This window comes from Taudactylus pleione, unplaced genomic scaffold (genome assembly GCF_031769625.1).
Source record: "Taudactylus pleione unplaced genomic scaffold, aTauple2 ptg000089l, whole genome shotgun sequence".
NCBI lineage: Eukaryota > Metazoa > Chordata > Amphibia > Anura > Myobatrachidae > Taudactylus > Taudactylus pleione.
In genome coordinates this window covers 10,839,364-10,863,298 of record NW_028284491.1, presented here as the reverse complement: position 1 = coordinate 10,863,298, position 23,935 = coordinate 10,839,364, and the positions used below count along the sequence as shown (strand labels likewise).

General features: G+C 47.2%; 1 protein-coding gene across 1 annotated transcript; it reads right to left on the bottom strand.

The window, feature by feature from the left end:
* Positions 1-1,463: 1,463 nt before the first annotated feature.
* PRR13 (proline rich 13) lies at positions 1,464-23,045 on the bottom strand. The gene is made up of 4 exons (XM_088469282.1): positions 22,954-23,045; positions 11,954-12,002; positions 8,525-8,871; positions 1,464-1,768 (listed from the first exon to the last, which is right to left on the bottom strand). Exons 2-4 carry the CDS (start codon positions 11,973-11,975, stop codon positions 1,736-1,738), a joined length of 402 nt encoding a protein of 133 aa, XP_088325408.1. The 5' UTR covers positions 11,976-12,002; positions 22,954-23,045; the 3' UTR covers positions 1,464-1,735.
* Between the last annotated feature and the right edge of the window lie 890 nt (positions 23,046-23,935).

Sequence of the window (23,935 nt, the reverse complement as noted above, 5' to 3'; positions counted from 1 at the left end):
GTTTAGTCCAAAGCACCATTAACTTCTCCACCTGGCAGCATATTTGCATAGGGCCTTCATTCAGCTAATGGAGGAAGTATGAGGAAGGGGGCTAGTTAACTAATGGGATATATAAAGGATGCCACATCTCACAAGACAAAAGCAAACATCACCTTTATCCCCAAGGCAAAAAAAACAAGTGTGAAGAAGTCGGGTGCACATCCAATTGTGCATCTCTCATGTATAATAATAATGTCCAGATGCTTTCGAAAATCTTAATAGGAAAAAAAAAGTCCACCAACCAAAGAGTTAAATTATATGACCACATTTTTCATTAGCATAAATTCTGCATTTATGTACGAAGGACTAATCATTTAGTAAATTAAAACTTTATTATTTTAAGCAGGTTAAATAAAGAAAAAAAAAAAAAAAAAAAAAAAAAAAAAGATTGCTTCTGGATTCACAAATGGTCATCAGTTATTGAAAGTGCTTTATGAGAACATATACTTTTGAACATATACTTTTGTAGAAAATGATTATATAAAATCATATAAGCTATCATCACTTTTGGATAAAATAAAATAGGATCTGTAGCGATTGGGTCTTTCTACAGTTGCCCATGGCACTGCCCTCATTACAGTTTATTTAACAGATGTCCTCCTACTTACTGCAAGAAGAAACACTTGTGTGCCACTCACAAATGGGCCCAAGTCTGACTGCAGGTTCATCTTGCGATTGTGAGTGAACTGTTCCTGTGCCACAGCCGACATACACATCTCAATCGCTTCTCACTGACTTCTGAATGGATGTTACTGGATGGCAATTGGGCGTTCACACATAAGAGGAATGTCCTGTGGGCCTGACACCAGAGTTGCAACCTATTCTGAGCTGTGTGTACAGAGCATGCACACCATTTTTAGTTGGATCTTCTTTGCAAAGCATGGGGTAGGTGCCAATCCTACTGATGATGGCGGCTCTCACTGCCAGAGGCAGAAAGTCGCATAGTACTTATCGCTGTAGGTATTCAAAATTGGCACCACATTACGTACAACGCAGATTTAGGCCCTCTGTCATCATGGCTGCATGTATAACAAAATAATACAAAAGCAGCAACTACTGTATGTTCTTTTCTCTCTTTCTGTTTCCTTAACAAAATATATGAAACAGTTAAATTAAGCTGGCACAATGTCAATTTCATCACCCATTTTGACATATTTAGACCAAACTCGCCAACTTCCGGACTCCAACGATGTCTAAAAATCAGACATTGCGGAACACAACTAGTGACTCGATTTGTCACGCAAGTGTGAAGAAGTTGGGTGCATCCAATTGTGCATCTCTCACGTATAGTAATAATTTCCAGATGCTTTAGAAAATCTTAATAGGGGAAAAAAAAAAAAAGTCCACTAACCAAAGAGTTAAATTATATGACCACAGTTTTCATTAGCATAAATTCTGCATTTATGTACAAAGGACTAATCATATAGTAAATTAAAATTTTATTATTGGAAGCAGGTTAATGAAGTTGTATTTACGGTATTATAATAATAATATAATAGGAGGAATGCATAGAGTTGCAATTGTAGTATAATATTCACAACAGTGCAGGAATGATTACTCTCATCCGTAAGACATTTCTGCCTGAAGCATGCAGTAGGCTCTGAAGCTGATTATCTTCCAAGACATTCTATGCATGCCTCAACCCGATGCAGGGGACCAACCCCAGAGGATTTTTATTAAGTGGCTCTTCTTTATTCTAGTCGCTGGAGGAAGAGGATGATGAATACTTCTGCAAAGAAGTGAGAAGCACAGGTCAGCAAACAAATAATGTTATATACTGTATAACTGTTACATTTCAGGATATGAGCTGCACTATAATTCTACACCCCATGTTTTTTTTTTGTTTGTTTGTTTTTTAAGGACAATTCAAATAATTTTGTCGTTTTTTTAATCTCACTTTTTTTTATATTAAGTTATGTATTTTAAAAAAAAAAAATTTAATTTGTGCACCAGTCTGATCAGCTTTTTTGAAATGAAAAATACACAACACTAGTCTATACAATCTGTGACCAGGGGAGTAGCGAGGATGGTTCCAGTGGAGCACATGCTCCAGACGCCTTCTGCGGCCAGGGCGCCGGAGATTAGCCATCCGACGAATGGCAGAGCACCTGCTGAGCGGAACCTGAAACACAAAGAGCTTAGTGCCTCCAGACAGGGGGCATGGTGTGGGCGGAGCAACGCTTGTGAGAAGGGGGAAGATCTGAGTGAGTGGGGAGAGCTTTGTGAGAAATGTATACACTGTATGTATTTATATATACATTAATATGTAGCCCCGAAGGCAGTATTTTGCATAGGACCCTGTGGGATCTTAATCCAGCTCTGGGATTGAACGGAAGGGAGGAAGGGTGGATCCACAGGCAATAACATACAGGGAGCAGGAGGTGGTCCCTTCCCATCATCACCCCCCGCTTCTCCACTGTTCCACCTCTGAGGTGGGTCCCATATACGACCCTTGCCCAGACGTCATTCGGCCCGGTTTGCACGAAGGACAGAACATGGCAGCTGTGTTCCTGCTGCTGAGGGGAGGCCTGAGCCAGGTGCTGATGCTGATAGCCTGGGTCGTGGCACCCAAGCCTGAGCGGTGAGTCTGGTGAGGTCACGCCTGACTGTTCTGACGCCAAATGCCAATAATACTGTGGCATAATGTGTAAAAGGAGCACTACTGTGGCATAATGTAAACCATGGACATTACTGTGGCATAATATGAACTGTGTGGAATACTGTGTAGCATAATGTGAAAAAATAGCCAACACTGTGGCAGAATGTGCATTGTGGCCATTATTGTGTAACATAATGCGAATATGGGACACTACTGTGGCGTAATATAAATTAAAAAAAGACACTACTGTGTGGCATAATGTGAATAAGGGGCACTACTGTATGGCATAATGTGAATTGTGGGCTCTACTGTGTGGCTTATTTTTAATTGATGGAATTACTTTAGTGGGCTGAAATATATCTAGCCCTCCATGACCCAGTTTGATCCTGCCCCATATGTTTATTTTTATTTCCCTTTAATTTACCCCTATATGCTTGACACGCCCCCTACCTGGCACACTTGGGAGGTGGAGGCGCGGTAGCACACACATGCTCCGGGTGCCATAACTACACGCTACACCCCCATCTGTGACTACCTCTGTTAAAAGGGTTTCCCCAAAACAGGAGGAGTAGCTTTGTGTTATTTGGTCTGTGCTCTTAACCACTGAAGAGCTCGCTGGAGACATTGGTTCAAATCATGTCATCTCTTGTGACATTGGAGAATTTCCTTGGTCTCTCTGAAGTGCTTCGTGGTGAGAACGCCTGAACTTTGTTCCAGAAGCTCACCAGCTACAATAATAGGTATGATATTTTTAATAGTGTTGTGCACTTTACTATAAAATAAATGTCTTTCAAACCCCAATATTTAACATGCTATGACGACATGCTGTGTCAGGGACCTCAGAAAGTATCCCTTATAGGGGTGTAACTCTGACATTGCCAGAACTCCGTAATTTGAATTCCTAGACGATAACACGCTTTCTTGCACTGCCAACACCTGTGAATATTAAAAGGAGCCACAGGTCCCCTCACTTTATGACAATTGCACAGGCTCAGCGATACAATTCCCACTCAGTTAATTGTCCACCCCCTGCTTCTAGCAAGTCATAACAGTTATAGCGTAACCTCTGTCACAATTGCACAGGCTCGGCGACACAATTCCCACTGCGTTAATTGGTCGGCTCCTGCTTCTAACAATTATGAACAGTTTATAGAGTAACCCTAGCGGTCTAATAATCTCTTCAAATACTGGCCCTGATTCAGAGCCGGACGCTCTGACAGAGCGCTCGCTCTGAATCAGGGCTGTCCCTCTTACTGTTTGGAGCGGCCTCCTGGCCGCTCGCATAGCTGTGGGTGACCACCCACAGCTATAGCGAGCGGCCAAAATGATGGTCGCGATGGTCAAGACCATCACGACCATCGGGCTTGCGACGAGACCCTTGCGATAGGGTCTCGCTGCTGCAAGCCCTGGAGTGCCTTTGGCTCTATCAGAACCAAAAGCACTCCCACTGACATCACTAGTGATGTCAGTGGGGCCGGCCCCAGATGGTAGGCGTTCCCATAGGAACCCCTCTGTCTGGGCAGCCACGCCCCCGACACGCCCACCAAAGGGGGTGTGCTGTCAATCACCATCGACAGCACGCCCCCTTTGGTGCGAGACCTATAACGACGGCTTGGCCGGCGTTATTCGTCGTGCGCATGCGCACTTGGGCAACATCGACCCGCTTGCGAGCACTCAGCGCTCGCGAGCGGGCCTGAATCAGGCCCACTGTGTTTTGGAGCATATAGGAAATAAACTAAAAGTATACTTTATTTACAAAAAAACAGTACAATTCTAGTTACAAAAATGTTACAAAGAAAAAAGGTAACAAAGGTACATACATTTATTGTAATTCAAAATAAAAAAGGGAAACTTACAGAATTAACACGCAGCTAATGCTGGCCACAAACATAGCGATATTTTACCTGATCTGGCCGATTCCGACACATTGGAACAACAGATCGTGAAAAATATGGCCCAATTTCAGAGTAAATCGTGAGTCCCCACTCACGCTGCGATGCGCGTCCCCGCTGATCGCACATCGCATCTTCAGATCTGCCGTGCAGTAGGGCAGATCTGACAATCTAGGTCCCGAGGCACTGTGAAAGTATGGATGCAGGAGAGATCGTATGAAGATAGGACACCAAATTGTGTAAAGATCGTGTGCGGAGCTGCCGAGGAGAGTTTCAAGGGAAATCGTACACATCGGGTCATCTTGAGCACATCGCTATGTCTGTGGCCAGCTTAAGTCCGTGCTGGGCTCACATCAGAAGTCATGGAACGGTCCCTAAATCAGATTGAATCCAAGAGTCTGAACACAGAGCAAAAGCTGCTCATGCATTTTATCAGCAAAGTATCCCACCTAGGATGATGTCAACCAAGGCTGAACCGACTGGTTAATTAGATCTGGGACGCTACCTGAACTGCTCCAGTCACATTGAACTTAAATCCAAAAAATTCTGCGTAACTCCCCCTGTGGAATGATTACCTAAGGAATGGGTTATACATATTAATCTCTGCTATTTTAGCTACAATAGGACTGTAAATATGACGTTGTGTGATGTGAGAGCGGGTAGATACCTCATATCTCCACCACAGTACCTACAAGTGATTTACAAATTGCACCCAACCTGCATATTGATTTCAGACTTTTTTTTTTATACAATTTTGCCCTCTCCTAGCGATCATGGAGATTAAATTTTACTTCATAAACCAGATGGGAGATTTTTTATATATCTCTGCCTAGGTCTCACACGGGAGTGACCAGTCTGAATACACTTTGTGGTTTGATTACCTCCCACTGGGTTTACTTCCCTTCTCTGCAAACAGGCAAAATGCTGTGTGCTATAGATGTCCTGTCAGGGCATGTGGTTATTCCTGCAACTCAGCCAACCTGCTCAGTTTATTAACAAGTCAATGAACACTTGGCCTGGCTCTTATGGTGCATACACACGGTCAGATTTTATATCAGATTTGAATGATAACGATTTTAAAAATCGTTCAAATCTGATGAAAAAATCGTTCATGTGTACAAGCATGAACGATGCGCGTTCACGTTTGTTAGAGAACGATATCTGACATGTTTGCAGTCAGATTTGTCAGATATCGTTCAAATCGTTGAGTAAATAGTTAGCAAAATCGTTGAAATCGTTCAAAAAAAAAAAATCAAAATAAAAATCATTCAAACGATATTGTTTAAAAGAAAAATCTGAACGTGTGTATGCTCCATTACACTTACAAAACCAGTTATCTTGTGAGTGGTAGGAATTACATCCCATTGATCTGGGAGGACAGTTTTCTAACATCAAAAGAACATAATCAAAAAAAATGTATTATCTGCCCTTGTGTGAGACAGATTTCAACAGTAAACCAATAAGAAACATAACTCATATCTATATAAAAGTTACATTCTACTTATCACATTATAGCAGTTTCACAAATATTGTTCAGTAAAAATGAAATGCCACAAAGACTGTCTCTTCCATAGGCCAGTACAATATCCATTTTATCCATGATTTTATAAATCTACTGAAAACTGGACACTTGCGGTTTACTTACTCATTCACATCTGAGCACTTTTAATGCATTATTAACCGCATGAAATGCACATTAAAAATAGAAGACCCCATTTTCCATCATGCCAGTTACAGCATTGTGTGGTGAAGACAATCTCTGTAGAAGATTTTAGATTGCAGCCTCTCTATTCTTTGTATTAAAGGTGTTTCTCCATCTAAACTATAAAAATTAACTATTTACCGGGATAGCTTCTACACGGAGAACAAAAGCTGTAGGGAATAAAGCTGTGTCCTCATACACCTAGGGGTAAATTTACTAAGATGGGAGTTCTATTAAGAAGTGATGTTGCCCATAGCAACCAATCAGATTCTACTTCCCAATTATACAGAACCTTCTAGAAGATAATACCTGGAATCTGATTGGTTGCTATGGGCAACATCACTTCTTAATAGCACTCCCATCTTAGTAAATTTACCCCCTAGCCTCAATACGCCATGGGGAGAGCCACCAGATCCCGTGCGACTCAACTTGACCCATGCGTTTTATTCACCCCAAAATGCATCTTCGTCGCAAACTGATGCAGCAACTCACTTGACGAGAGTGTACTGATGCATTTGAATGCGACACTTCATATTGATTCAGTTGTGCAACTGAATCTATATGAAGAACAACGGACCTTGGCATGGGAAAAAAGCCGTGGAGGACGCTGCATCGTAGCACTTCATATACAGATCCAGACTCCGTCACACAGAAAATCAGTGCAGTCTTGTGAATGGGTTTGACGCATCCGTTTGCGACTAACACATATTTTCATCATAAAAACCACACAATCAGTGCAAGGCGAGTCAGACTGGACCTGGCCGCCCAGAAGGGCTGTTTGGCGTGACTGCAGCAATAGCGTATCAATGATGTAACACTCTTCATTTGAGCCCATGAGCTACAAGCTTTTTATCCATAATAATACTCTGATTACCTTTCAGAGGATGCTTTGTTCAGTTCTTTTTTCCCTAGTTTTTATTCAAGCTACTAGTAAGGATGTAAATGATTTTGTGAAGTGTCATTGAGTCTATGGCAGGGGTCTTCCAACTTGGCGATCCAGCTGCTGTGGAACTACACATCCCAGCATGCACTGCCACCTTTTTGATATAACAGCATGCTAAAACTATGTGCAGTGCATGCTGGGATGTGTAGTTCCACAGCATCTGGAGGGCCAAGTTTGAAGACCCCTGGTCTATGGTAACCAGTGTCATCACATATGACGTAGCGAGTCCCTCTTCTTAGCATGCTCGTTCATACAATAGATCCCATCACACATCTGTCTCACGGTCTGGTGCCTAGTACTAGAGCTGCACTCCAAACGGGGTCATACTCCCGGCTGCGGTAAACTAGGAGCTCTGCGGCAGACTCAGCCATTTAATAGTGTAGCCACAAATACTATAATATTCTCACTCTGCGAACAGGAAGCAAAGGGCGAGTCAAGGGCACCCTCAAAAAAAATAAAAAATTGACACCCTCTCACTATGCCCCTTATCTTCCCCCACAGTGATCCCCCAATATGCCATACACAGTAACCCCAGTATGCCCAACAATGCTCTCCCTATCTGCCACTGTGCCCCACAGTGCATCCCCATATATGCCACACTGTGCCCCATCCCCCAATATGCTGCACTGTTCTCCACAGTCAGTGCTGCATACAGACAGAGCAGCTCTAAAGTCCCCCCATCAGCATCACGGATGTGATTTGTCAGGTGACGCTGATAAGGGGACTCGGGAGATGCTCTGCCCTGTATGCAGCAGAGCCGTGGCAGCCCCCGACTGGGAACAGGTGACGCTGGGCATCCATTCACGGCAATAACAGGGTCACACTGACCCTGTGCGGCAGTGACCGGCTCTGTCGCCCCCCTTAATCCGGCCCTGGAGCGAGTACTGTCCGGACTGTATACATTAAGAACGGGACTGTTATGCTGGCATAGAGATGTATGTACTGATCATATGGACATAAGATATGGTGGACAATCAGTCCAATTCCCTATGCCAGAGGTTCCCAAACGTGGTCATCAAGGTTCCCATTTTAGAGATATCCATGGTTGAACACAGGTGGCTAAATCAAATTGACTGAGGTACTAATTAAAGTCACCTGTGCTCAGCCATGGATAACTCTAAAACCTGTTGGGGAGCCTTGAGGACTGCGTCTGGGAACCTCTGCCCTATGCATTCGATACAGTCTAAAATACGTTTTTTCCTTAAATCAACACTTTGGGTTTCTTTCATTACAAAACAACTGCAGTACATGCAATGATTTTCCCAAACCAGACAGGGTCAAAATGTGTAAATATACAGATAAATACTTTATACACATAATACATCAATATGCCCTCTTCTAATACTCACCCCCCCATACATGTGCTTATGTGCATGCTTTTGTGCCTTCTTCATCTTCTTTCTCGTTTTCTTATCCATAGGGTATCCAGGCATCATGGGATTCATTGGATTTATTGGATGCCCTGGCATGCCAGGTGGATAGGGTCCAGTATGTGGTGGGTAAACAGGTTGGTGTCCAGGGTATGCAGGTTGTCCCACAGGATATCCAGGCTGACCTGGTGGATAAATTGGCTGTCCAGCAGGATATCCGGGTTGACCCGGAAGATAGCCAGGCTGCCCAGGAAGCACTGTACCTGGAGGGTATGCAGTGTTAGTGGAAGGAGGATAGCCTGTATTTGGTGGGTAACCAGGTTGCCCTGTTGAAAAACAGAAAGTCAGATATGAATACTTAACACAAAATATGATGAGTTATATTGCATCAGAATGTATGCACCTTGCAGATTCATACATTCAGTATGCACACAGAACCCTCAGAGTTCTAGTGCTAGTTTATCTAACAAAGTAAGGTACAGCCAGGTGTGTCATTCCAACATAAAACAATCCTACAAGCTCTAAAGGTTCAGATAAATTTAGTTTTAAAAAAATCCAGTTAGCCTTTCATGGCACTAAACTTTTTTGTTTTTTTAAAACCTTCCTTATGTCAGGAAAGTTTACCTTTTGGTCTCCCATGCAATTGTTTTGTCACCCAAAATCTAAACTTTAAAAGCTCAGAATGATTTTGGAGCACACATCCAATCCTCGGGAGTAAAACAAAAGAACGGAACATTTCCCGAGGTCCGGAACGATTTTGCCCAGACCCGATCCTTTGAAGAGAAAATTACTTTGCAGATAAGCCTTGTTCGATATTAATCCTGTTTATTAATTAAATTGTGAATGCTCCCCCCCCCCCTTAAGAGAGTCATTACAATCAATTTGAATATATGCTATTGTTGCTAATGTATTGTGTTTATTAATATTGTGCCCTTATATGTATATTTATTGATAGTATTTTACACCTGGTTTTAGTATATAGCAGTGCATGTATGATCATTACTACCCAGTATGTATATCACATCTTTAATTATCTATGCTTATCACCTGCAGGCGGTATGCAATCGGGAAGCCGACTGCCTAAATACCGGCAGCCGGCTTCCCAACTGTCATATCCCGGCAAGGGTGAAATGCCGGGCGTCTAGATGTAGACGCCCGCATTTCCCCCAACGCCGGGAGACCGGCACCCCGATCGTAGTGATGCCGGGCGCCACGAGCGGACAGCCGCGGGTTTAGGGCTCCCGGGGGGGAAGTTAGGGTTAGGGGGGTTAGGTTAGTAGATACTCACCTATCTACGATCGGGATTTCCAGCGCTGTCGGGCTTCCACTGCTCCGAACTCTGCTCATGTCGGGCTGCCGCTGACGGGAATCGGCCGGCGGTATTTCATACCCATTCCCCTGCAGGCTACTTATTTTTCACTTTATCTGTGTGTACCCAATATATGCCTACACACCTGTCCAATTTTGCTGCAGATCTCCAATCTGCATCTGCCAAAAGGATTGTGTCACCGTACACACTCTTCCAATCATTAGTCTGGTGATAAGTAATCTGGTTTCCTGATTTTTCAGTAGGTTTAAAGATAACCAGGATTGGATGAAACCAGAGGGATGTAGTTTATAGAGTGGCAGACTAAATGGCGCCAGTCTATATCCCGACAGGAGAAGCCCAACGGGGGACTTAAGGTAGGCGTCGAAATACCGACGCCCATCTTACTCACGACGCCGGAACGACGATGAACGACAGCCCGAACTAATTCAGTCCGGGGCCTCCTTAGCGTCAGCCGCGCGTGGAGGAGGGGGGGGGGGGTGGTTAGGTTTAGGCCTTAGGGTTAGGCACCCCTTATGGAGGGTTGGGGGGGGGGGGTTAGGATACTTACCAGCATGCGTCAGGATCTCCTCCTGTCGGGATTTGAACAGCCAGCCGGTATTTCATACCGATCCCGAAACCAGAGGTTGTGTGAGCGTACATGTCTGATCAATTGGTGGGTCTGAGGTTGGCTTGGATAAGAACTGGACAAGGGTGTACTCGGCTGTACTCCAGTAGCATGGCTGAAAGCTGTGAACACCATTGATGATCCTAACTGAATTTTTATCTGAATCCATATCTGCACAGACAGATTTGCAAAGCTGCTTGCGAGCCGAAATCAGGCCCTTTGTTTGCTGCAAAGTCAATGCAACTTAAAACACTTATAAAAATAGTAATCAAATAATAAAAAAAGCTTTCTATATTTGCGGCAGATTACAATGGATGCATCATTCAATTAATTAAAACTGCCATAGGCCTAGAAATGGCTGCAAAGTGAACAATTAATCACTATTCTGTTACGAGCTCAACATGTGATTATCTGAATTGTGGATGTTAAGGGGTCCATACATCAGCTATAAATTGGGGCAATTCTCCGTTTTCACCAAAAAGTTATCAGAATCGGTACATCAGGTTTTCCAACATGTTGAATTTCACCAACCAATCAGGGCTAACGTCATATGGTAGAGTTCAGCCGATTTGCCGACTGTTACTAGTAAAAGGATGGGCCTTTCACGATTGGCAGATCTGCTGAAAATGATCTGCAAATCACTGAAAACTATCTGTAATGTATAGGCGCAGATTTTTGGATTGGATAATTGTGAAATCAGGAAGGAGGGCACACAATGGTTTTTTTTTTTCCCTCTCTGATTTCTGATATATGGGTCCCTATAAAAATACCACGGGATACCTATTGTGATAAGATGTTATTTAATTCTAATATAGATATATGTAGCTTGCAGCACAATGATAAGCCAATTAAGCAGAAATATTGACAAACAAAATCACAAAAACTAGAAAATTTTGAGCACACTTTAAAAGGTAAGAAACAATTAACCCCATGACATACTTGTCCGAGCAGGTTGTCACATGACACCAACATCTTAGTCATGCCCTTAAAGTCTCCCAGCTGTATCGCGATAAGTGCTACAATGTGACAAGGGGAATTGGAGGAGGAAGGGTGTTCTATACTGTTAATCTAATAAAATGGAATAGTATTATCCTACTTAAAGATAGTTTTTAAAGCCATATGAAAAGTTAAGCAAGTTGTCAAACATGACAAACTTTCCTACTTTGTTCTGTCCCCTCTGTGAGAGTTCCCGGACAAAATGGTAACGTAGGTGTGGGAGGAATTGTTTCTTTATTGCTCTATACCCTGTGGAGCAATGTCAGGAACTGCAGCATGAGGGGGTGTGGCTATGATGGTGATGTGATTCACTTCATCGCGCCCCCAGTCCCACCCATTTCACTAGGAAGTGAGCGGATTGAGGAAATGTGACCTGATCTTCTGTAGGCATGTCTAAACTGGACTAAACTGAATCTAGTGACTGCTGTATATAATGGATAGTGTATAGCTATAAAATGAATAAATACAAGTTACATACCCGGTGCGTTTGGATTCCACATTTCCTTGCCCAAGATTAGGTGTTATTTCTAGAAATAAAAAGAAAAGTCCAATCAAGCCTGGGTTTTCTGCATGGAATATACAATATTCAACTAACCGCTTTGCTTGAGAGATGCTAGATCCATTTAAAGCAACAATTTTATTCAAGCAGAGAGTAGTGCAGTTATTTTAGCAAGCATTATACTCAATGGGTCTTTTTAATAACTGTTAAGTCTCAGTTTACCATGAACAAAGTTAATGATACAATGATGGGAAGAGACTAAATCAGATTTTCTTATATTCCCGCCCATAAGTACTACGACAGCTGAACTGCCTGACTCATTACCAGAGATAAGGATGTGGTGTCTATGCAGGCTTCCAAGGTGCCAAGTTGTAGAGGAGACAATAAAGACGTCAGAGAAAAAAAAACACAGTACATCAATCAGATAACACACTCGCCAACTGTACAAGTGACGCAGCGTAGATAACAATGAACAGTGAAGACAGTAACACTCCCATGTTATGGCTCAGGAGCAAAGTCCTACTAGATATAAGGAGCAGCTTCTATTTATGGGAGAACACTGGATGGAATATAACTATGGGCACCAGCGCAAAGTAGCTTCATTTAGGGTCATTCCATGTCAAGTGTACCAGGGGCTCCAGTTGTGATAACACTTTTTACATGAAGGATGGCATATTTGTCAGACTAACTTTGGGAACATTTTAGTTCACACTAAGCAATAGTAACTAGCGTTCCTGCTAGGCTGTTTTAGCGGGGCACCGCGCCCTATTTCTAAAGGGCAAGATGCACCCTGCCTTCCGGAGCAGCGCCCAGCTGAAGCAGCCTGCGGGTGCCATCCCCACCCGCTAGTTGCAGTGTGGGTGGGTGAAAACTGTGGTGTAGCGGTCACCGCCGGGGAATGGATGCTGGGCGCACCAGCCCAGCATCAATTCATAATGAGAGCAGCGCTTGGGGGCAGCCCGGCTTATCCATAAGTGCTGGGCACGCCCCCAAGAGTGACGAAAAGGGGACGCGTCTTAAAGCCACACTCCCTTTTCGGATGCGCCCTTTCTCTAGGGCCGCCGCCAGACCTAGAGTGAACACTAATGCTGCATACATACACACACAACAATTTTATAAACGATTATCTATCAGATTGTCTGTCAGATTTTTTTAAAAGTGTAATGAACGATTTTTTTGAACTTCAAACTATTTTTGCATATTCCCTTAATGAAAATCGTTGAGTTGAAAAGACTGACTGAACTACAAACGTGAACGCGCATAAACGATTATCATTCATCGTTTGACTCAGAAAGTGAACGATTTTTTCAAACGATATCGTTTAACGATATTCATTCAAAAAATCGTTGTGTGTGTAAGCAGCTTAAGTAACAAAACACCCAGCCCCACTTTAAAGGGCCATAGTGTTGCTACTATTGCATATTGTGAACTAAACTTTGGTGGGGACGATCTACAAAATTGTACACTTGACAGTCAATGATCCTTTATGCCAGTGGTTCCCAAACTTTTTTGAATCATGGCGCCCTTAAGTATCAGCATTGTTTTCACGGCACCCCATAGCCAACATTTTTTGAGAATTCAGAAAAAAAATATGAGATATGGTAAGAACTTAACTTTTTTATCTCTATTTCTACGAAGTCCATAGGGTTCCACAGGATGGAATTGGTATGAAATACCGTCGGCCGCATGGCCGGCACTTCGATTCCCGTCAGCGGCAGCCCGACAGAAGCAAAGTGCGACGCAGCGGAAGCCCGACAGCGCTGGAAATCCCGATCGTGGATAGGTACGTATCCACTAACCTAACCCTCCTTAGGGGTGCCTAACCCTAACTTCCCCTCCAAGTGCCTAACCCTAACCACCCCCTTCCCCGCTGCCTAAACCTAAGTCCCCCGGGGGGGTGCCTAACCCTAAGTCCCTCCCTCCCCCTAGCATAACCCTAACCCTCCCGGGGGGGTGCCTAACCCTAAGTCCTCCCCGGGAGCCCTAAACCTAACCCTCCCCCCCTGCGGCTGTCCGCTCGCGGTGCCCGGCATCACTATGATCGTGATGCCGGGCGCCGGCGTCGGGGAAATGCGGGTGTCTATATCTAGACGCCCGGCATTTCACCCATGCCGGGATAAGACCGAAGCCGGCTGCCGGTATTTAGGCAGTCGGCTTCCCGATTGCCTCCCCACAGGATACCTTGGGGTATAGGTGATGACGTCAGGCATCGGGCACCATAGAGTTAAGTTTTCAGCCTCCCAGGATGCACTATTGTCCCCCTCCTATACCCCGCCCCCGAGCCAAGGCATCTCAGTTACGTACCAAGCCATAGGCCGGAGGAGGAGGAGAAGGAAGAGAGAGAAAAAAAGATCTGGACACACACAAGAATCACATTCTCACCAGAGGGAGACGGAAAAACCGGTGACCAGAGCAAAGCCCATCTGCAGCACAGGTGCGACAGGGTGGGAGTCCTGTGGAACCCTATGGACTTCGTAGAAATAGAGATAACAAAGGTAAGTTCTTACCATATCTCATATTTTCTACATCAGGGTCCATAGGGTATCCACAGGATACCTTGGGGATGTCCCAAAGCAGTATCCTTTAAGGGTGGGGACGCTCCTGTGCTGAAAGGAGAATCCGCCACTCGAAGGAAGCATCCTGAGAGGCAAAGGTGTCAAACGCGTAATACCTCACAAAGGTATGGACCGAGGACCATGTGGCAAGCCTTGCAGATCTGGACTGCAGAGGCACCACGTCGAGCAGCCCACGAAGGACCCACAGACCTAGTGGAATGAGCTCTCACAGAGGAAGGGTCCGGAAGGCCTTCATGAAGATAAGCTTCTGAAATGGCCATACGAATCCAGCCTGCCAAAGTTTGCTTTGAAGAAGGCCAACCATTTTTACGGAAGCCATAGAGGACAAACAAGGCATCCGACCTAAACGAAGAAGTGCGGTCAACATAAATCCTTAAGGCCCGCACAACGTCCAAAGTGGCCTCACCCATTGAAAGATCAGGTGAGTTAAAAGCCGATTTCCTCGTTGATGTGAAAACTGGAAACAACTTTAGGAAGGAAACCAGGACGAGTGCGCAGCACAGCCCTGTTCCTATGAAAAATCAGAAAAGGGGGTCTACAGGAGAGAGCCCCTAAGTCAGAAACACGTCTGGCCAAAACAATGGCCAGAAGGAAAATTGTTTTAGCTGTCAGCCATTTGAGGTCCACTGAGCCCAGTGGTTCAAACGGCGGTCCCTGGAGAGCCCTCAGGACCACAGCTAAATCCCAAGGCGCCACCGGTGGAACAAAAGGTGTCTCAATTCTGAGAACACCTTGCATAAAGGTGCGCACATCAGGGATTGCAGCAATCCTACGATGGATCCAGACGGACAGGACAGACACCTGCACCTTCAGAGACGCAAGGCGAAGCCCATTGTCCAATTCCGCCTGTAGGAAAGCTAACACTCTAGACAGACGGAACTCCCGAGGAGCATAACCTCTCAGCCGACACCACTGGAAGAACGTATGCCACACACGATGGTATATCCTTGCAGAGGATGGTTTCCGAGCCCCTAGCATTGTTTGCACTACAGAGCTGGAAAACCCCCTGAACCTTAACATGACCGTCTCAACAGCCACGCCGTCAAAGACAGCAGAGTCAGGTCCGGGTGAAGACAAGGTCCGGGCATAATGGCAACCGCAGAGGAATGTCCACGGACAGTCCCTGGAGGTCTGAGAACCAGTGCCTCCGGGGCCAGGCGGGAGCTATCAACAGGAACGTCACTCCTTCCTGTTTGAATTTCCGGATTACCCGTGGAAGAAGGGAAAACTGAGGAAACAGATAAGCAAACCGGAACGTCCACCGGACGGACAAAGCATCCACCAGAGACGCCTTTTCGTCTCTTGTGCGAGACCCGTACACCGGCAACTTGTTGTTGTGCCGTGACACCATGAGGTCGAGCACTGGAAGACCCCACCTGTCCACCAGAAGTTGAAAGACGTCCTGGTGCAGAGACCATTCCCCCGGATGAACGTCCTGGCGACTGAGAAAGTCCGCCTCCCAGTTTAGCACTCCCGGGATGAATACTGCTGATATTGCCGGGAGATTGCTCTCCGCCCAAACCAGGATTCGGGACACCGCTACGAGAGCCGCCCGACTTTGGGTTCCTCCTTGCCGATTTATGTAGGCCACGGTGGTAGCGTTGTCCGACTGGACCTGCACTGGGTGACCTTGGAGAACCCGAAGTGCCTGCTGGAGAGCATTGAAAACCGCGCGGAGCTCCAAGATGTTTATTGGAAGCTCTGCTTCCGCCCGAGTCCACCTGCCCTGGAACAAGTGTGGACCAGTGACTGCTCCCCAGCCCCGAAGACTGGCGTCCGTTGTCAACAGGACCCAATTCGCCACCCAGAACGGACGACCCTTGTTGAGATGGGTCGTCTGCAACCACCAGGCTAGGGACAGGCGAACCTCCGGAGTGAGCACCATCGTCTGGGATTTTAGACTCTGAGGCAGTCCATTCCATTTGGACAGGATCAATTGCTGCAGAGGTCTGGAGTGAAACTGGGCATATTCCACCATTTCGAATACTGACACCGTGGAGCCCAGTAACCTCATCGTCGAGTGCAGAGACACACGGCGATTCTGCAGACAACTGCGCACCCTCAACTGCAAGGCAGAGATCCTTTGCTGTCCGGAGTCCAATAAGGCTCCGAGGTGTAGAATCCTCTGAGACGGGATCAGGGTGGACTTCTGCCAGTTTATCAACCAGCCGTGCCGTTGCAGTACCGCAATGGTCAGGTCCAAGTGGCATAGAAGGAGCTCTGGAGATCCTGCCACCAACAGAAGGTCGTCCAAGTACGGTAACATGCAGACTCCCTGCAGCCGCAGGGAAGCCGCCATGACCGCTATCACCTTGGAGAATACACGTGGTGCTGTCGCCAGCCCAAAAGGTAACGCCCGGAACTGAAAGTGGTCGTTGCGGATTGCAAACCTGAGGAACAGTTGATGGCGTAAAAGAATAGGGACATGCAGGTAAGCGTCCTGTATGTCCAACGACACCATGTAATCCCCAGGTTCCAGCGCCAGAATGATGGACCGTAGGGTCTCCATCCGAAACCTCGGCACCCGCAAAGACTTGTTGAGTGCTTTGAGATGGAGGATCGAACGATACGGCCCATTGGGTTTCTGCACCAAAAACAGATTGGAATAGAAACCCTGGCCCCTCTGGGAGAATGGAACAGGCACCATAACTCGTCTGGAGCATAGTGTGCAAAACCTTACGCAGTTCCATGGCTTTGTTCCGGTCTGATGGAAGACCCGTGGTGAAGAATCGAGACGGGGGCCTGTACCGAAAGGAGAGGGCGTACCCGTGAGAAACCACCTCGAGAACCAAAGTGTCTGTTGTGGTAACCGACCAACACTGGGCGAACTGCAGCAGGCGGCCTCCCACTTTGGGATCCCCCAAAGGGAGGGCCGGACCGTCAGGCCGCAGGCTTGTCATCTGGCTTAGGGGCCGGACGTCTGGTACTCCAGGCCTGTTTGCGGGGATTTTTTGGGGCCAGCCTGTCTGGGAAAAGACTGTGGGCCTGATTCAGAGCCGAACGCTCTGACCTGTGCGCTCGCTCTGAATCAGGACCCTCCTCCCTAAAAATGGAGCGACGTCTTGGACGCTCGCTTAGCTGTGGGTTACCACCCACAGCTATAGCGAGCGTCCATGATGATGGTCGCAATGGTCAAGACCATCGCGACCATCGGGCTTGCGACGAGACCCTGCGGTAGGGTCTCGCTGCTGCAAGCCCTGGAGTGATTTTGGCTCTATCAGAGCCAAAATCACTCCCACTGACATCACTACTGAAGTCAGTGGGGCCGGCCCCAGACGGTAGGCGTTCCCATGGGAACGCCTCCGTCTGGCAGCCACGCCCCTGGCACGCCCACCAAAGGGGGCGTGCTGTCACCCACCATCGACAGCACACCCCCTTTGGTGCGAGACCCCGAGCGACGGATTCCTCGCCGCTCGCTGGGTCTCGCGCATGCGCACGACGGAGCTCCCTCGGTCGTGCGCATGCACATTCGGGCACCATCGACCCGCTTGCGAGCATCCTTCGCTCGCGAGCGGGTCTGAATTAGGCCCTGTGTCTTAGGCCTACCCTGGGCCCTGTAAGTCCGAAAGGACGACGTACCTGAACCGGAAGGAACCGCAGCGGTTGGAAGACATGCTGATTTGGCTGCCGCCAGCGTGGCTACGATTTTGTCCCGATCCGGACCAAATAGGACTTCTCCATTAAAAGGCAAAGGGCCTGATTCAGAGCCGGACGCTATTTGCGCTCGCTCATCCAGAAAAAGGGGCTGGCTATTTAAATTAACCGTTCGCTCTTTGCGGTCTGTTCACGCCTCTATGTCTGAACGAGCGAACAAATCATGCGAACGTAATTTTGAAAAAAATGCCCCCTGGCCGCTCGCATCATACGTCATGTCTGCTATTTATTAGATTAATCGAGTACATCAGACGGCGTATGAACTGCTCGCTATTCTTGTGGTTGGTTTTTCCTACCCCAATCATGAGAGCAGTTCTGACTATAAAACAACCAAGTGACGTGGTCGATGACGCTGCTTTAGTAATTATGCACACCCTTAAAACGCCCGTTTTGACCGTTTGGCACGCCTGCGTCCGGATCTCCACTCCCCGTTTTCAAGCACCTTCCCCTGTTACCACCACAAACGCCTCATTCTGTCACTCAAAATAGCAGGCATTCGCTATTTAGCGAGCACACGATTTTCAGCCACACTGACTGGTTCGCGCATGCGTATTAAAATCCATACGCATGCGCAGTTGTGCGAACATCGATCGGAACGAACGAGCGGCCGCTTACGAGCGGCTCTGAATCAGGCCCAAAGCTTCCAAGCCCTTCTTGGAATCAGCGTCCGCCTTTCAAGATCGCAACCATAAGGTGCGACGAGCAGCTACAGCTGCCGAAAAAATCCGAGACGCCAGGGTACTGATATCAAAGGCCGCTTCATTGATATAAGTGGCCGAATCCCGGAGATTGCCCATCAACTCGGTCTGTTCAGCCGAACAGTCGGAATCGAAAGACGCCTCCAAACTATCAGCCCAGCGCTCCATAGCTCTGGCTACCCAACAAATGGCCATAGCCGGCCTAGCTGCCCCCCCCTCCCCGCAAGGGAATAAACGGACTTTAGGCAGATCTCCACCTTACGGTCCGTAGCATCCTTCAAGGAAAACATGGAGGGCATGGGCAATGTGGCACTACAGACTAGACGTGTCACATGAGAATCCACCTGTGGAGGGGATTCCCACTTACAAAAATAATTATCCGCAAACGGATAAGTCACCGCCAAGCATCTCTGAGGCTGATACCGTTTGCCAGGATGTTTCCACGCCTCCTCTAAATGGTCCACTAACTGACCCGAAAGAGGAAACACTGTGGCGTCACCCTTAATAAAGGCATATTTGGACACCGGAGGATCTTCATCCTCAATCACTAAAGCTGTGCGGACTGCCCGAATAAGTCCAGGAATATAAACCTTGGACCTAGCGTCCGACTCTTTAGTACGGAGAGGTTCCTGGTCAGAAAGATCCAGAATCTCCCCATCATCAGACGTCACGTCGTCATCCTCATAAGGAGCGGACAGAGACGCCATCGGCCGCTTATGTGGCCTCAACACAGACTCCCCTTGTAACACGTCTGACAAGTGCTGTACAGAACTTGTCAGTGAATTAACTCATGCAGGCTCCTTATAGACTTGGGGAGGGGAAATAGGGAGACCGTGGGGTACCATCAATTGTCTCGGGAAACCCTGCATGGGTGACGACACCACTGACTGCTGGGACAATCCCATCTGTGAGAACGCAGGCTGCGGAGCTAATTGGCCTACGAAGGTTGTAAGCGCTTTGGCGAAACAAGCCCAGGGCGGCTCTTGTACCGAAGCCGTGACAGTAATTGGCCACGCCAATAAATAACACTGCCGACATAGCCCCTCTGCGTTACCCTCCCCCTCCGCTATTGGTACCTTACAGGTAGTACACATAAGCTGGAGAGGCAAGCCACTCTCAGTCATGATGGTAAGTATGTGACCCCTCTCACTGATACTTGTTAGTATAGTGTGAGACCACCCTGCAATCACCGCACCGCAAGAGCTTTAGCAGAAAAAGATCAGGGACAGTGAAATGGCTGACAGTAGAATGAAAGTACAGGCAGCAGACGCTAGCAGAAGTCACATGCAATGCAAAGAAATCAATTTCTGCACTATCAGTGGATTCTCAACTACGCAGACACATAGCCTGGTAGGACACAGCGCTGCATACACAGACCTTAAGCCAACGGAGGAGAGGTATGCCGGGGGACCCAGACCGCGATGCCACCGATCTTCAGCGTCCAGCAGCGCTCACCATGCTTCCAGCAAAGATGGCCACCAAGGAGCAGAGAGGAGGCCGGCCTGGGGGAGGAGCGCTGCCACAGGGCCAGTCAGCAGAGCAGAGAGGGCTGTGTGCAGCGGGGGAGGCGCCGGCTGTGTTACAGGGAAGGCGCGCTCCCTTGGCATGCAATTAACCCCTGGGACTCCGCAGCGCTACCGCTCAGCCGCGGTCCGCTGTCCCAGGGGGGTAGTGGAAGCGCAGGTTAGGTACCTGGCTCCACGCTTCAGCCAGTCCCCAGGAAGTCCCCTGCCTGGGGACTCTGGACCATATATTTCAGCAGGGTCCCACCGCAGGACCCCGCTGCTTACCTGCTGCCCCCTTGAATCCGGCCATGGTCCCAAACATCTGGGGTCACCGCTAGCTGTGACCCCAGATGCTTACCAGCATCCCCGGATCAGTACCGGCGTTCTGGTACCGGCGGGGGTGTAGGGAAGACAGCATGGACGTCAGTACCGACTGTCCATGCTTTACTTCCAGATGAGCAGCCACAGCTGCTTTGAAGAAAACTTCAGGGGCTATCCTTAGCCCCCCCTCTAACAGGTGCATCCGACTCCGGCCGGGCACCAAACGAAACTGAGATGCCTTGGCTCGGGGGCGGGGTATAGGAGGGGGACCCTAGTGCATCCTAGGAGGCTGAAAACTTTAACTCTATGGTGCCCGATGCCTGACGTCATCACCTATACCCCAAAGGTATCCTGTGGATACCCTATGGACCCTGATGTAGAAATGTAGTAGTGCAGTAAATTGTGCTTACCTGTCATCTCAGTTATGTGGTGGTGACAGGCTTCTGTTTGTCCACATATTTACATTACATTGATCATAAAGAATTTGATGTGGTGCTGGATCACCAACCTGAGGCACCCCTGCAAGTGTCCCGAGGCACCCCGGGGTGCTGCAGCGCAGTTTGGGAACCACTGCTTTATGCTCTGATTTAATGTGTTATGCAAAACAATATTCTATGAGTAGTAAACAGTATGTACAGCCTGTACTTGTTGTCAGAGGAGTAGGTAAAGATATATAAAGCTGGCCATGGTGGCACATAATGTTTTGCATAGCCAAAGTGTAATCAGTAGTGTACACAAATTGAAATTTAGAAAAACACACAAGATTATATTAAAATAGTTATTTTCATTATACAATTCCTCTTGGCATGAAGAACACTTTTTATTTACCCTTACATAAAAATGTTATCAAATTACTTAATGGGGAAAAAAACAAAAAGGGGAAGAGGAGACACTTTTTAATTTTTTTTTACAATGACAGGTAGAACCCTGGAAACCGTGTTGGCCTGTTACGTACACACACACACTACATTAGTCAGGTGTAGGATCAAAGTTTAAGCAGTATTTGCACAGGGTGTGATGAGTTTTCTGTTCAAAGAGGATATATGATACCATTAGGCATAAAAAAAATATCCTCAATAGGTGAGCTAATTCTGTCAAACAATTGAACTGACCCCAATGATTGCCAGAAACACGGAACATTTAAATGAAGAGTCCAAACACTGGGCCTGATTCAGACCCGCTCGCAAGCAAGTCGATAGTCCCCCACTGCTCATGCCGGAGCCAGCATGCGCGAGACCTGGCCAGCGACAGGTGCTCCGTCGCTACGGGTCTCGCACCAAAACAGGGCGGCTGCCGATTTTGATTGACAGCTTGCCCCATTTTGGAGGCGGGCAGGGGGGGGCTGGAACACCTGCCGTTTGGGGGCGGCCTCAGTAGTGAGCTTCCAGCTCTATTAGAGCCGGAAGCTCACTGGGGCTTGCGATGCACGAGACCGTACCACAAGGGTCTCGTCGCAAGTCCGATGGTCGCGACCATCACCTGGTCGTTAGCAAAAGCTGTGGGTGGTCACCCACAGCTTAGCGAGTGGCCAGGAGACCGGCTCACCCAAAAAAAAAAAATGCCGCCTTGACTCAGAGCGAGCGCTCTGAAAGAGCGTCCGGCTCTGAATCAGGCCCACTCTGCCATAGGCAAGCACCAAGAAACACACTAGATGGGAATATAGGTGCACTTGCACATATAAAGAAGCATTGCCGATCTGGTCAGCATTTGCAGTACAGAATACAAGGCAGAATAATACAATGGGTGTGGCAAGCACCATGCAGTAGATAAATACTTGGGACTAGGTCAAGTATTAGAGGAATACAGTAACTAAATATACATGAGCCAAATTAATTAGGTGCCACTGGCCAAATAAAAACATAACCGTGTTTTTTTAAGCAACTACAACGTATTTAATAACACAGTTAAATGTCAAGGCGGATGCAGATGCAATGCTGGGTTTGCAGTACTGTTTATGGATGGAGCAAGTTACAACTAGAGAAAACAAACTGAAATGTGAGAGCAAGTGAGCACGCATTCTCCCCCTCTCCCCATCATATAATAGTGGTATGTTGAACGCACGATGAAAAGTATATATACGAGTATTGAAGCGATGGTCCTAGTACAGTACACTATATATATGGCAATGAGCAGGACCAGGCGAGCACATGTAAGAGACATGTATGTAGTGAGGACAGGGGGTCTGTATATTGGGGTGTGGCAGGATCAGGGGGTATAGTACACACCTGCTATCCGTTCTCTCCCCTGGGCCGATGCTCGTTTGTTTCTTCTTCCGGGAGACTTTGGACTATTGACACTTCTGGCTCCGCCCATCAGCCTTCTATTATTCTTATTGGCTGGTTTCCTTGTACATCGATGAGAGTCGCTACACAAAGCCACGCCCACCAACGAGGCCTCGCCCAAAGTAGACTCCCTGGTAACCTTTATACTGTATACATTACAGAGAGAGTATCATTATTCATTTCTCGCTACATGCATCTGCCTTGAGCTCACCAACACTCACACTCCTCTAGATCATTGTCCTGGGACTGGTATGGTTAATGGAAAGAATTATCACAGTATTACTAGGCTGGCCAAACTGACATCCTCAGCTTTACATTGCATTTATTAAGATTATATAATAGAATTAACCTTATCATTTTTAGTAGCTATAAATTTAGATAAAGCATTTTTATAAAAGATACATGGCGGGAGACTAAAGCTGGGTACACTGTAGACAATGGGTCTCATTCAGACCCGGTCGCAAGCACCGATGTGCTCGCAACCGGGTCGATAGTTAGCCCTGCGCACGCGCAGCGGCCACACTGCACGTGTGCAAGCCCCGGAGCGACAGAGAAACTGTTGCTTCGGAGCTCTCTACAAAAGGGGCGGCTGTCAATGTTGATCGACAGCTCGCCCCGTTTTGTAGGCGGGCCGGGGGGGGTGGTTTCCAAAACGGAGGCGTTCCTTAATGAACGCCTACCGTTTTGTGGGCGGCCGCACTGGGAGTTTCCTGATCTTTCAGAGTAGGAAGTTCCCTGGGGCTTACGAGTGCCCAGACCCAACCTTAGGGTCTGGTCGTAAGCCCCGATGGTCGCGATGATGTTGACCATCGCGGCCATCAACCTGGTCGGTCGTTAAGCTGTGGGTGGTAACCCACAGCTTAGCGATCGACAAGGAGGCGGTCGTTCAGGATGCAAGAGGTCCAATGTGTGTATCCAGCGACGC